The sequence below is a fragment of the Sapajus apella genome, unplaced genomic scaffold (genome assembly GCF_009761245.1).
Source record: "Sapajus apella isolate SASKATOON/1434 unplaced genomic scaffold, GSC_monkey_1.0 scaffold5, whole genome shotgun sequence".
Classification (NCBI taxonomy): Eukaryota; Metazoa; Chordata; class Mammalia; order Primates; family Cebidae; genus Sapajus; species Sapajus apella.
Window position 1 is genome coordinate 40833570 of NW_022436945.1, and position 13647 is coordinate 40847216.

The 13647-nt window shown below is 40.7% G+C and overlaps 1 protein-coding gene across 8 annotated transcripts in view; it reads left to right on the forward strand.

The window, feature by feature from the left end:
* The window catches only part of KIT (KIT proto-oncogene, receptor tyrosine kinase), an 84532-nt gene that overhangs the window by 52555 nt on the left and 18330 nt on the right, over window positions 1–13647 (forward strand). For all 8 annotated transcript variants that reach the window (XM_032274227.1, XM_032274222.1, XM_032274220.1 and 5 more), the window contains exon 7: window positions 1073–1188. In XM_032274227.1, the coding sequence (XP_032130118.1) occupies window positions 1073–1188 (116 nt within the window). The remainder of the gene's footprint in view (window positions 1–1072; window positions 1189–13647) is intronic.

Below are 13647 nucleotides of genomic sequence, written 5' to 3' on the forward strand. Positions count from 1 at the left end.
GTCAAGCACTCTAGAAGCAGAGCCTGAGACAGGGATTCTGAGGCCAGGGACTTAGGCACGGAGAGAGAAACTGACTAGGGAGTAGGGGATGAGGGATGGGAGGGTAAGGGGGCAAGTAAGGACATCGCTGAGATGACCCCAAGCCTTATTCTTATCCAGAAGCTCTGGGCGGGACTTTTGCACCTCTCTGCCTGTCAGTCACTCATTGGCTATAGACATGGCTGGACAGTCAGCTTCTTCCAAGGATCGCCCAAGGGCAATCCTTGGAAGAAGCTGCAGGCAAGGATTTGTGGGCACGAAAGTAGCTCTGTAGAGGAGCCTGTGCTGGAAGTAAAGACGTGAAGGTTGTGAGCCCAGGAATTGCACAGTGTGAGAGTCTGAATGCTGCCTGTGGCGAGTTGGTGGTGTGACCATGTGGATCGCGTGGGTCATAGGCTGCCCAGGATGACACATGAACGTCAGAGCCCCTGCCAGTAACCCAGACAGGGTTATAGGGTGCTCAGTGTACACTGCCGTATGTGGCGGCCCTGCAGGAAGTCAGAAGCTCGAGAGGCAGATACTGCCAGGAGCACTGAGGAGAAGTCTCCAGGGTGGAGGAAAACCAGGAGATGGGGGTGTTGCAAGAAGAAAGGTGAGCAGCGTGGACGTCTCGGAGGTTCCCGAAGTGTCTGCGTGAGGGCAGTGAGCATGTGCGTGCAGGGCGGGTGAGTTCAGGACACTGTGGAGAGCAGGCTTCAGCAGCACCACGGGCAGGGGAGGAAGTGGTATGGGGACAGCCCCCGGGTGGGGGATGGCATGGGGAGGTAGGAGCCAATGGAGAGGCTGCAGCCTCTGTGAGGTCGCCTTAGTGCTTAACTTTTCCCTGCTCTGTGTTCTCACACAACAGGCATCTGCCCCAGATGGGAATATGTGTGCTCATGTGTGTGTATTTGTTAATGTGGATTTTGCTAATACTGAATTAAATTATATTTTTTCCTTAAACAGGCATAGATTTTCAAGTAGAAACTGAAAAAGACATGTCTTCCATGGCAGACTATCCACAGGCAATTGATTGATTGTCTTTTCTTTGTAGATATGTAAGTGAACTTCATCTAACCAGATTAAAAGACACCGAAGGAGGCACTTACACATTCCTGGTGTCCAATTCTGATGTCAATGCTTCCATATCATTTACTGTTTATGTGAATAGTAAGTAACACGATGGGTTTCTTATTTTTTAATATTTTAATTCTTTTTAAGTTGTGGCTCGTGTTTGTAACAACTGCAAGAACTGAACTTGTGTACTGTGTAAATCACGTTTCATGATAACCTTGACCTTTACAGACCTTGTGGTTTGGTGGTTAGAGTGTGTCAAGCCAGTTCCTTGTCCTACATTTCACTGACCACATGACCTTGTAGAAATTGTTCAAATTCTGCGTGCTGTTTGAAGTAAACAGAGGAGCTGTAGGAGTTGAAAATAACAGTTGTTTGAGGGAAAATGTATTGCTGGTGATTGCTGGAATGGGGAGCTAGTGGTTGAATAGGAGCTGAATTACTGCATTAGGTAGGAAAGAGAAGCTGTCAAGCCCTGACATGATGTCTCTGTTACAGTGCCGTCTCTTTTGAGGCTGTGATATTATTTGTGTTGAGATTGTTCTTCCACTGAGACGAATGCAATATTGACAGGTCCATGGGTCACTACTGAGCACCATGTGGCATGTGGGAGAAGGTAGCAGATGGTTTAGGATGAGAGATGGCCATGGCCGTGGGCACCTGAGCACCCGAATCCTGCACTGCTGGGGTCCCACCCACGCCATTTTTAGAGCGCATCACTTCTTAGAGAAATGCCTGCTCCGAAGTTGAGGCCAAGGGAACCCGATCATGAGCTGTAGCTTTTGACAAGTGCAGGGCCTCTTCCCGGCTCCACTCTGGGCCCCGTGTGCATTTCCAAGGAAGGTGCCTGCCACACCATAACTGCTAGGGCAAGGGAGGCCTTCAAAGACTTGGAATTCCAAGGGAGTGGCCCAACAAATGACTGTCGGAATTGGCTTTTCTGGGTGTGTGGAGGATGAGGAGACATCTGGAACATTCATAGCGAAGAGCTTAGGAGATATGCTGGGCACTTTATGTGTGTTGGGCTATCGGACGGTTGTGGGAACAAAGGTCTGGGGCCAATTCCTTGTCTTGAAGGAGCTTACTTTCTGTACAGCGTGATGTGGTTTTGATTTTTTGTTTTTGAGACAGTCTCTCACTGTTGCCAGGCTGGAGTGAAGTGACATGATCTTGGCTCACTGCCACCTCCACCTCCCAGGTTCAAGCGATTCTTCTGCCAAAGCCTCCTGAATAGCTGAGACTATAGGCGAGCCACCATGCCCGGCTAATTTTTGTGTTTTTAGTAGAGACAGGGTTTCACCATGTTGGCCAGGATGGTTTTGAACTCCTGACCAAAAGTGATCCACTTACCTTGGCCTCCCAAAGTGCTGGGATTACAGGTGTGAGATGCTGCACCCGGGTATATGTTTTGTTTGTTTGATTTTGAGAAGAACATGTTTTTATTTTCAAATATGTTGACAAACATGTTGAGCCAGGGTCTGGCTCTGTCACCCAGGCTGGAGTGATCATCCATCACTGTATCCTTGTACTCCTGGGCTCAAGAGATTCTTCTGCTTCAGCCTCCCAAGTAGCTGGGAGTACAAGCACGCACCACCACACGCAGCTAATTTTAAAAATTTTTTTTTAGAGATGGGAGTCTTGCTTTGTTGCCTAGGCTGGTCTTGAACTCCTGGACTAAAGCAATCCTTCTGCCTTGTCCTCACAAAACGCTGGGATTGCAGGAGTGAGCCACAATGCACAACCTATATGAAGTGATTTTACATAATTATCTTATTTGATGCTATGGCTCAGCAAAGATGGTAGGGTGGGTGGTGTGAAGCATTTATAAATGAAGAAAAGAAATAGCTAGACAGATTTTTTATTGCTAATCTGGAGTCTTTTGACTATATGAGCATTTCAAAAATTACGTTTTCTGAGTAAGATATTGATACAAGTTTAGGTGAAGTTCACATTCATGTAATTAAACACATGTCTTTATTACTGACCTTCCCAGAATCCTAATATGCTAATGTGACTTTGCCAAAGGGGGCCATGGGTTAGGATGTATAGATCCCAAACTTATTTGAACACGAGCTCTCCCTTTTTAAGGGAAACATGTTAATTATTATCTGAGTTCCTGCAAACAGTTTTGATTACATAGTATTTCACTGGCCCTCAATTAGAGTAGCTCTAGATTAATTTCAGTGTGAAGCAGAAAATAGTATATAGAGGTTGGACATAGTGGCTCATGCTGTAATCCCAGCACTTTGGGAAGCTGAAGTAGGTGGATCACCTGAGGGTCAGGAGTTCAAGACCATTTGTTTCACGTTGGCCAACATGGTGAAACCTCTTCTCTACTGAAAATACGAAAATTAGCCAGGCATGTGGTGGATGACTGTAATCCCAGCTACTTGGGAGGCTCAGGCAGGAGAATCACTTGAACCTAGGAGGCAGAAGTTGCATTGAGCCAAGATTACACCATTTTCCAGTTTGGGCAGCAGGAGGAGATGCCGTCTCAAAAAAAAAAAAAAAAAAAAAGTAATAGTATATTATTACACATGGACACAGTCCTGAAGAGTTTTAATGTTCATCTCCTTTGAGAGGTGACTATAGGTAAATGAGTATCCTTGCAAGCATAATGTGAATATTGTTTATACAAATTTTATTGCGGCTGCTCTTGTGCGATGCTTCTCAACCTGTCTATGGTAAAAGACTTTCTTTTCTAAGATTCCCAATTCATTGTGGATCAATACGTCTTGTAAAGTATAGTAAAAACCAATTACTAGAAAAGTGAAATGAAAAAGAACAGAGATATACAAAATACAAGCTTGGGTTTTTTTTATTTTTTAGATTCAATAGATACAAAAATTACTCTCTGTCAAATTGCTCCTCCTCAGTGCTTCTCAGTTTCTGTATTTTATCTCTTGTTCACCAGCAACAGCAGATCGTGGGTGGGGCCCACTCCACAGTTTGAGAGCTCAGCAGTTGGGAATTTTATAAAGCGGGTTGCTTTGTGTTTTCACTATTTCCCTGTCTTTAAGGCCAAAGGGGCATTTAGATGGGTCTCTTTTCCTTTTTTTTCATGCTTCCGTTTGCCAGTGTGTGGTCTGCCAGTTGGTCATGAGATACAGACCTCAGGCAGATGTTTCTGACTTTTCTCTGATGGGGGCAAAATTGCTACCGTTTTACTTACCAGGCTGCTGGTGAACTCATGCCTATTTGAAACTAGATAGGATGTGCTGTTAACCTTCCAAAAGGATCTTTTCTTGGATTCCCTGTTGGTAGGAGGCCTTTTCTGTATTTGGGGGTCTGGGTCTCTAATACCCACCCAGTACTTCCTGAGGTCCCGCTCCATCTCACTGGAGATATAGGTGGGGATCATGTTGGTCCTGACCTCAAGTTAAGCTCTTCAGAAAATCTTTTCCTTGATGTCAGTTTGTTACAAATAGCAAACTGACAAAGGCATTTATTTCACTTACCTGACATGTTAGATTTCTTGATTGCTAAATGTTTGGACAGAGGTAGTGGCATTTATGTTTGAGCTTTAAACTGTCTATGAGGTGTGTTCCAGTTGTTCTTTACAGATATAGTTAGCTGATTTATTGATTTTTTTAATTGAAAAAAATTCCAGTTAACATAATTATGTGGTAATATTTTTTAAAAATGTAATTTCAATAGTTTTTGGAGAACAGGTGGGTTTTAGTTAAATAGATAAATTCTTTCATGGTGATTTCTGAGGTTTTGGTGCACCTGTCACTCAAGCAGAGTACACTGTACCCATGTGTAGTCTTTTATCCCTCACCCCCCCTCCCACCCCCTCCCACCTTTCTTCCAGGTCCCGAAAGTTCATTATATCTTTCTCATGTTTTTGCATCCTCATCGTTTAGCTTATGAGGTAGGATTTTTTCAGGTTAAATTTTAAAATCAAAAGCTAAAATAATTTTAGAATTTTAAACTTAGAATATTTGTGGCCTTTTTGACATCAGTTTAACTGAGCCAGTTACATGTGCAGGTGTGCTGTATGGTTTATTTTGTAAATAAGCTCAGCCTCAAGGACAAAAGGGATTGTGTTCTACAAAAATCAGAATTGATAAAAATCAGAATAATGAATGCATGGTGTTTGTTAGTGCAGAAGTTCAGCCTGCTTTTACTCTGTGACACTAATGCATAATTGCTTAACAGATTCATCTGCAAGAAATGCTAGTGAAAATCCTTGATTTGGCATGGTAAAATGTTTGGTGGTTGAAAAATCTATTTGTTTTGAAAATTCCAAATGTAAATGTCAGTATATTGAATGTGGGAGATTGGTGTGTTTTAATTGCTTATATGGTAGACTTCTGAAAAACTGTGCCCTGATAATTTGTGTTAAGAAAACAGGTATATAATATGTTAAGCTTGAAAAGGTTCTAATACTGTTTCTAACCTCTCTAATCAAGCCATGATTTACATGGGCCTGTTAAACCGACTCAGTGACATTTAAGGTAGTTTATAGTAGCCAAGAGCTATAACATGGTTGCCATCTTTGAGTAGAACTTCTAGTGGAAACTGATTGGAATTTTCATTTAAAAAACAAAGCAAAACCAAAAATTAGTGATGATCTGCATTGAATTTGCATTATTCTAATTACTTTTGGAATTGCTTATCCAAGATGTGTATAGAAATTAAATTCTTACTTCTGAAATGGTTGCTATCCTGCAGTGAAAATGGTGAGTTGTTTTTCTTACAGATGAAAATCAGGAAGAAAGTAGAACTTTGAAACCTTAACTCAAAGTGCTTTCTTAATAGGCATTACCCTTTCCAAAATTCTTGAAAATATTAGAAAAAATTACATTGTCAAGATGCTATGGGTAGCTTCTGCTACTTTCTTAGGAGCCTATGGCCTCTTTGGTTATATTAAGTGTCACGCAATAAGGTTTCTTGCCAGATCCAGGACAAATAAAAGGTCAAATATGCACTTTAATACTAACATATCCGCTTGGCTTTTTTTCCCCACACCATCTAGTATTTCTTGAATAAACAGCAAATTTTATAGTGGACTTAAAGGATAATCAGTAAAGTAAATATTTTGTAAATTTATTTTGGCTTTAATTTAAATTCCCATGTGAATCCTTAAGTAATTTACATAATTGTAGAAAGAAATTATGACTGATGTGATAAACCGGATGCTTTTCAAACCTTTGGAATGATTTTAAGAAGGTCCAGTAACCTTAAAGTGGATAGTTCAAAACATGATCTGGTAGCATTTCCAGGACAGTATTATGCATTTAAAATATGAGGCAAATGGTATTTGGGGATCATAAATAGATCTCTCTCCCATCTTGAAGGCTTATCCTTTAGTGACAAACTTCAGCTAGTGCCGTGGGAGTTCTGTGATCCTTATGTGGTGGTGACAGGGAGGCAGACATTGGGAACTGAAGGGCTCCCCTTGCTTCATTAGCTGTACATAGGACGAATTTAATGTTGAGCTAGCTTGGAAACCCAAATAACTGCTGACGTGCACCAAATGAACTCAGAAGTCACCAATTTCACTCCATTTATGGAAGGATGTTAACAGGGGGTTGAGAAACAATTTAAGGAAATGTTAAATAATGTACTATTTCCAAATCACTGCATCATATAATTAACATCCTATCTGTTGTTAGTGATTGTAGGTCATACATTATACCAAAATTAGCCAAAGCAATAAATCACCCAGAATAAGGCCTCTCAATGAGAAAGATCCCCTTTGACCATGTTCTCAGAGTCTGGGCTGCCTTTTATGTATTTTTGGTCATAGTTAAATCCAGTTATGGATGGCTGAACCAAATCCAGGGCGAAGCTCCTGCAGATAAAGCACATAGCCAGCTAGCTTTTGGCCAGCCAGAAGTGATCGCAGGTGGACTGTCAGTGCATTTGTGTTGCTGTAAAGGAGTGCCTGAGGCTGGGTGATTTATATGGCTCACAATTCTGCAGGCTATAAGAAACAGCTGCTTCTGGTGAGGGCTTCAGGAAGCTTCCACTCACTGGGGAAGGGGAAGGAGAACAGCATCACATGGCAAGAGAGGAGGAAATAGGAGAAGGAGGGTGCCAGGCTGTTTTTAAAAATCGGACCTCCAAAGAACCAATAGTGCAAGAAGTCACTCATTACTTCTAGGACAGCACCAACCAAGTCATGAAAGATCTGCCCCCACGACCCAGCTACCTCCCATCAGGCCCCACCTCCAGTATTCAGGATCAGTTTTTAAACATGAGATTTGAAGGGGATAAATATTCAAACTGTATCATAGACCTGTGAAGCCAGCCATGTAGATGGCTTCACCTGTTTGCCAGCTCTCTGGGTCACCCACCTGGCTGGAATCTCCAAGTATCCTTATCCAGAGTAAAATAATAATGGCAGGCTTACCTGCAAAAACTGCTCAGAATTGGACCTTAAGGCCCCTGTGCCCTTCAAGAAGATCTCACAAAACAAAGAGAGCAAAGTTACTAGAACTTCACATTTTTTGGAAGATGGAAATGTCTTCCCACCACTTAACCTATTAGCTTATTTAATAACAAACCTATTAGTTGATTTCCTTTTTTTTTTTTTAAATGGTAGGACCTTTCAAACACATGGGTGTCCAAATCATACTTGTGTTACAGGCTACAAATTTTAAGACTCGCTGTTGATTTTTGCTTGAAAATCTTTGCTTTTCAGTGTTTTCCCCAATGGTGGATTCTATTAGAGTGACTTCCTGTTATATTAAATAATTGGAATTTTTAAACACTAAAGTTAAAGTGCTGAATAGAACTCCTTGTTGATTTATTTACTTGCTTTTGAAAGTTTGCTCTAAGTATGCAACAGTAACTGGAACATAACTTGGTTTGTGTGAACATTTGTATGCATATGTTTTTAAATTAAAACAATTTTTTCTTATTACAAAAGCATGTGAAGGGTAGAACAACTAGAAAATGTAAATAAGCAAAAATAAAAATCAAGTTTTCATTTTTACTTTTTGTCTATTTACATTTTATAGCTTATTACTAATATTCCTTATATATATTCCTCTAGACCATTAATTTTTTTAATAAAAATGAGGTCATATTGCTTTATAACCTGGATTTTTGATGTTGCGCAACAAAAGCATTATGAATATCTTCTGTAACATCATTTGGTGGCTCAGTGTAAGGATCTTTTACAATTTCTGTAGCCTGTGCCTGATGCAGTTTTGAGACATCCAGGATTGAGGCGGGACTCTGCAGTGATGTGACTGAATTTTAAAAGAAATCTGTCAGATGATTATTTAAAGTTTATAATTATCTTGTTTAATCTCTAACGAGTGGCCTTGCTTAGGTGGCTGGAGGTTAATAAGGTTATCATCTATCGTTATCTTTCATGCTCCGTCTTCAACATGTGATATGGCAGATACACTGTGCTGGCTTCCAGGACGGTTCTAAACTAAGGGGAATAATTTTCAGATCTTCTTAGTGTGGTAGCTAATCTATGTAAAAATTGTTGCTTGCCTTTTCACGTTAATATTTTTATAGATAATGTGTGTTCATTTGATATATCTGACAGTGTTTGAACTCTGTTTTTATTTTCTCTTCCTGAACTTGAAATGAGTTTTTGTTCTCAAATTGCTTGGGAATTATGAATGTTGTTTTTGATGTGACACTCTAATATCTCTTTCTCCTTATGAAGAGTATCTGTGGAGGCAAGAATTGTTATAGATGTTTAAATTGGAAACAAAAAGATAATGGCAACCTACTTTTAAAGTAGAACTTGATTCTCTTCTATTCTGAAAAAATTTAACAGAATAACTCTGAGCGTAGCCAGACATCTTTCTCTCCTCAAAGGCTGGCGTCATCGCTGTTCCTCCCTATCTAATAGGAAAGTTGGTCTGGTGGGTGTGTTGCTAAACGGGCCTTGATGTAAGCACTGCACCTGTAAGAGAACCAGGTAACCTGTCTGGATCCATAGCCCTTGGTTGCCCCAGTTTGTGTGGTTTGGCCATTTTTTTATAGTGATGGTGGAAAAGTTAGGTGTGTAGCCATGTAAACTTCTGTTGGAATTGACTCTAGACTTGGATACATAGACCTTGCTAAAAGCAGCAAGAGCAGTCCCTTTCATACTGTGGAACTCCCACTCTGTAGAGATTTTCTTTTCAGCTGAGCCACTTGTTTTTACATCACATTAGCCTCCTTGATTTACAGATGGATGCAAGGTCACTGGTAATATAGGGAAATTTAAATTAATGCAAGAATGGGGACATAATGTTTCCAGGGGCATTCTGTCAATACCCTTCTCCTCCACTTCTGAATTTTGTGGCAAAATGAATTAGCTACTTTTCCAGAGTAGGAAAAAAGAGCCTTTTGTCCCATGCCTGCACTCCTCGGCAGCAAGCAGGGTGGCATTGTGATGTGTGTACAGGTCTTCCTCTCCACGGCTGGGTGATACAGCAATGGTGCTCCTGTAAATTGAGCAGTGATTCTGGCTCAGGAACTCTCTCTCCAAGTAGTTTCATCATTTTTCAACGTAATCTCATGATTGAGATAGCTTTTTGATGGCTGTTGAGAACAAGGTAGAACTATAGCCTGCTGGCCAGAATTGGCCTGTAGCCTGTTTTTGGTTTGTTTGGTTTTTTCGCTTTTGAGACAGAGTCTTGCTCTGTTGCTTAAACTGTAGTCCAGTGGCACAATATTGGGTTCACTGCAACCTCCACTTTCCAGGTTCAAGCAATTCTCCTGCCTCTGCCTCCCTAGTAGCTGAGATTACAGGCACCTGCCACCGTGCCTGGCTTATTTTTGTATTTTTAGTAGAGATGGGGTTTCACCATGTTGGCCAGGCTGGTCTCTAACGCCTGACCTCAAGTGATCCTCCTGCCTTGGCCTCCCAAAGTGCTGGGATTACAGGTGTGAGCTGCTGCACCTGGCCTGTAGTCTGCTTTTGAATAACTCACAAACTAAGAATGTTTTTGAATTTATTTTTAAATGGTTGGGAAAAAAAAAACAGGAGATTTCATAAGTCATGAGAATACAACTCAAATGTCAGTGTCCATAAGGAAAGTTTTATTGGTAACAGCCATGCCTGTTTGATTCTAGACTGTGTGTGGGCACATTTGTACTACAGCTGCAGAGCTGAATCATAGGAAGGACTCTTATGGCCCACAAATTTGAAATATTTACCTGAAATATTTATCTCGCCCTTTATGGTAAAAATTTGCTGACCCCTAGTTGAGAACATCCCTTCATTAAGAGAATGATTTTCTTCTTTTTAAAATGAGAGTCACCATTAAAAATAAATGGATACAGGAGATTGTAGTTGAAATTCTATTTTGTTTGTTAAATAAACTTCTGTTAAAGTGTCCATATGACAATTTCAGGAGTATCTTTAAGAAGGTATAAGACATAATGTATGTCTAAAATATCTATTCTGGGAATTTAAAAAAAAGTGTAATACTCCTTTTATAAATAAAGTTGGGTTATTTTTATACTCCAATTTTAGCTGACTTAAATTTCTTTATTATTAATGGTATTATGGCACAAGTGTAGGTTTTATGCAGACCAAAACCAGGATAGTGACAAATTGCGGAAAAGCATTGTTTCATTGCCATGAAACACCAGCAAACCTTGAATTTTAAAAACAAATTCATCCTTCTGATCACTCTTCACTTAGTGTTTTATTGTTTGGTGACGTGTTTGTGGTTTTTGTCCTGCTGATTATAAAGTGTGGGCAAATGCGCCTTTACAGCAGAAGTTGGTTAAAGTGGCTGGGGTAAGAGAACTCTACTCAAAAATGCCTCCCCACATTTAGATGAAGAAAGACCACTTGCGTGTGTGCTACCTTTCAGCCACCAGCCTGGCTTTGTTATCTGTACCGTGTTCTTAAAATTCATTTTGTTCTTGCTTTCCACATGGACCTGATGGTGATGAAAAGGAATATTTTCCAAGATCACAAATCTATGGGGTAAATCAGTGGATGTGTAGGATTTTTAATTGCATGAGCAATAAATTCTCAGTAGAGTTACAAACATCTGAAATCTGCCTACAAGCTGATCGGTGTTATTGGAGATATCAGAATGACTCAGGTCCACAATGTTTTTAAAGGCAAAAAAGCTATTTTTTTTTAATCACCGCAGGAAATGCATAACTTATACACCTCTTAGGCTTATCTAAACCTCCAACTTGGGAGGAATTAGGGAATGTGTCATTTGCTATACTGCTTATTGCAGAATATCTAAGAAGCCACAGCTCAGATTTAACCTGGAGAACTGCAGAGAGTTACGTATCTTTAAAAGCAAGATGTATATTTAATGCCAAACACGGTGCACTGAGGCACTTACCAAATGCAGATGAGCCCAAATTTTCATTTTTAGGAATTAGATTTCTACCTGGCTCATTCTTTATGCATTAAACATTTTCATAATGCAACTTGCCATGTACAGCTCCTGCTGTACTAGTGTGTCTCATCCTTTTCAGAAGCAGGTATCTTAGCATCAACCTTAGGGAAAGGGCTGGACAGAGGCGAGGCAAGAAAGGCGCCTAGGGTGTGAAATGTAAGGAGGGCCTCACTCACAGGTACCAACTCATAAGTCCTTTAGGGTGAGTGCCTTATTTTTATGCCCTGGGTGCTTCTCTTGCCTCACTCTAGTCCTGGCCCTGATCAGGGTTCCTTAAAGGCCCTTTTTAAAAAGTACATTGCTGGGTCATATCCTCAGTTTACTAGATCTCTGGAGGTGGGGCCCAGGAATGTGCATTTAACCTCTTCCCTTAGTGGGTCTAAGGCATATTGAAGATTTAGGCCCCTCTGAGCTTGGTTGGCCAACCTAAGGCCAACAGGACAAAAGCTGTTCGATTAGCCTCAGGTTATGACCCACCTGGGATAGGAGCTTAACAAAAGTGCTTAATTAACCGGCACGCGGGAACAAGTAGGCCAGCCGGACCACACCACTGCCAGCCGTGGCTGTTGTATAACTGCTACCAGGTGTCACGCTAGAAGGCTTGGATGTTACAGAACACTTGTAACCAAAGCTAAATGGAATTGATTATGTAATTTTGAGCTGTTCCAATTTTTTAATTAAAAAATGTTTTATAGGTTCACTACCTGTATATTACAAAATAAAATTAAAAATAAAAGAATAAAATAGAAACTTTTCATAACCCTACTGCCCAGAGATATTGTTCACATCATCTTAAGGTGTCCTTTCAGCCTTTTTCCCCCACTATTGAGTTAATATTTAATTCCACTAAGAATTTCCCATGTAGCATTATGAGCATTAGGAAGTATGCGTGTAAAGGGAATATAGGTATGAGGACATCTATGTTATGAACTTAGCTCCTATTTGAGTCCTATTCAGTTATCTCTACCAGCTTTGTGTGGACTAGTCCCACTCATCATTCATCTCAATGTTATAAAAAATTCATGTAATCAGGCACTTGGATTTCTTATCTCATGGCTCTCTTTTGCAAAAATAATACAAATAGTGCCCTATTTATGAAAGTCACCTTTAGGCTGTTCTCACAGGTCTCTTCTTGTGACTATAATTGAATGCCTTTGAAAGAATCTTAGAGACTTGTTTCTTTGGGTGGGGTCTTCATCATTCAGCCTTGCTGTGGGTCACATTGAGCTAGGAGTCACAGGTATAGGCAACAGTAAGATGTGGTTCCTGCCCTTGAGAACGTTGAGTCTGATGGAGGAGGCAGAACAAGATCTTGCCTACCAGCATCAGGTGTTCTTAAATCCTTTGGGAATAAGGAAAGAAGAGAGACCAACCTACTTGGCATCAGAGTTGAGGCTTGCTTAGAAAAGGAGGTGACACTTAAACTGAGTCCAGGGACCCACAGTATGACACCTGGAGTCCCCAGCAAATAGCATTCTCCCAAGGGTCCGCTGATTTTTTGTGTTGTGTCCTACTTTTCAGCCCGATCACACAGTTGCCTGTGATAATTAAATGAAACTTGCCAGATGGATGCTTTTGCAAGACGATGGCTTGCCTTCTTGCTCTATTTGTGAAAGCTGGCATTGGATCCAAACTCTCAAGGATACCCCTACCTTGAGATCGTTTTGGAGAGTTGCTCTTTTGTTTGCCTTAGCCAAATGGCCTGCTCATCAGCAGGGCCAGGTTGAGTGACAGGTGGGTGTGTCATGCATGTGGATACTCTGATCTCTGCCAACTTGTTTGCCTCCAGGGAGGTGAGGTACTGAGAGGTTGTTCTACAAAGATGTCATTTATCAGTGTTACCTTCCTTTGGAGAAATAAACTTCCTAAGCTCCTGATCTGTCAGTCTTTCCTTCTCACTGCATATATTTTCCCTATCAGTTGCAACATAATTGATGTTGAATCCCTGCGCATTGGGTTAAAATATACGCATTATCAGACTATTTTAAAGAAACAATTTTTAGACTATTTAGAGTGGCAAATACAGCTCACTTTATTTCTAGTGAAATTGATTACCCAAGAAAGGTAGATATTCTGATTGTAAAAGAATAACTCAGTAATAATAATTAACAATAATTTTTTTTGAGACGGAGTCCCACTGTGTCACCCAGGCTGGAGTGCAGTGGTATAGTCTCTGCTCACTGCAACCTCTGCTTCCCAGGTTCAAGTGATCCCCCTGCCT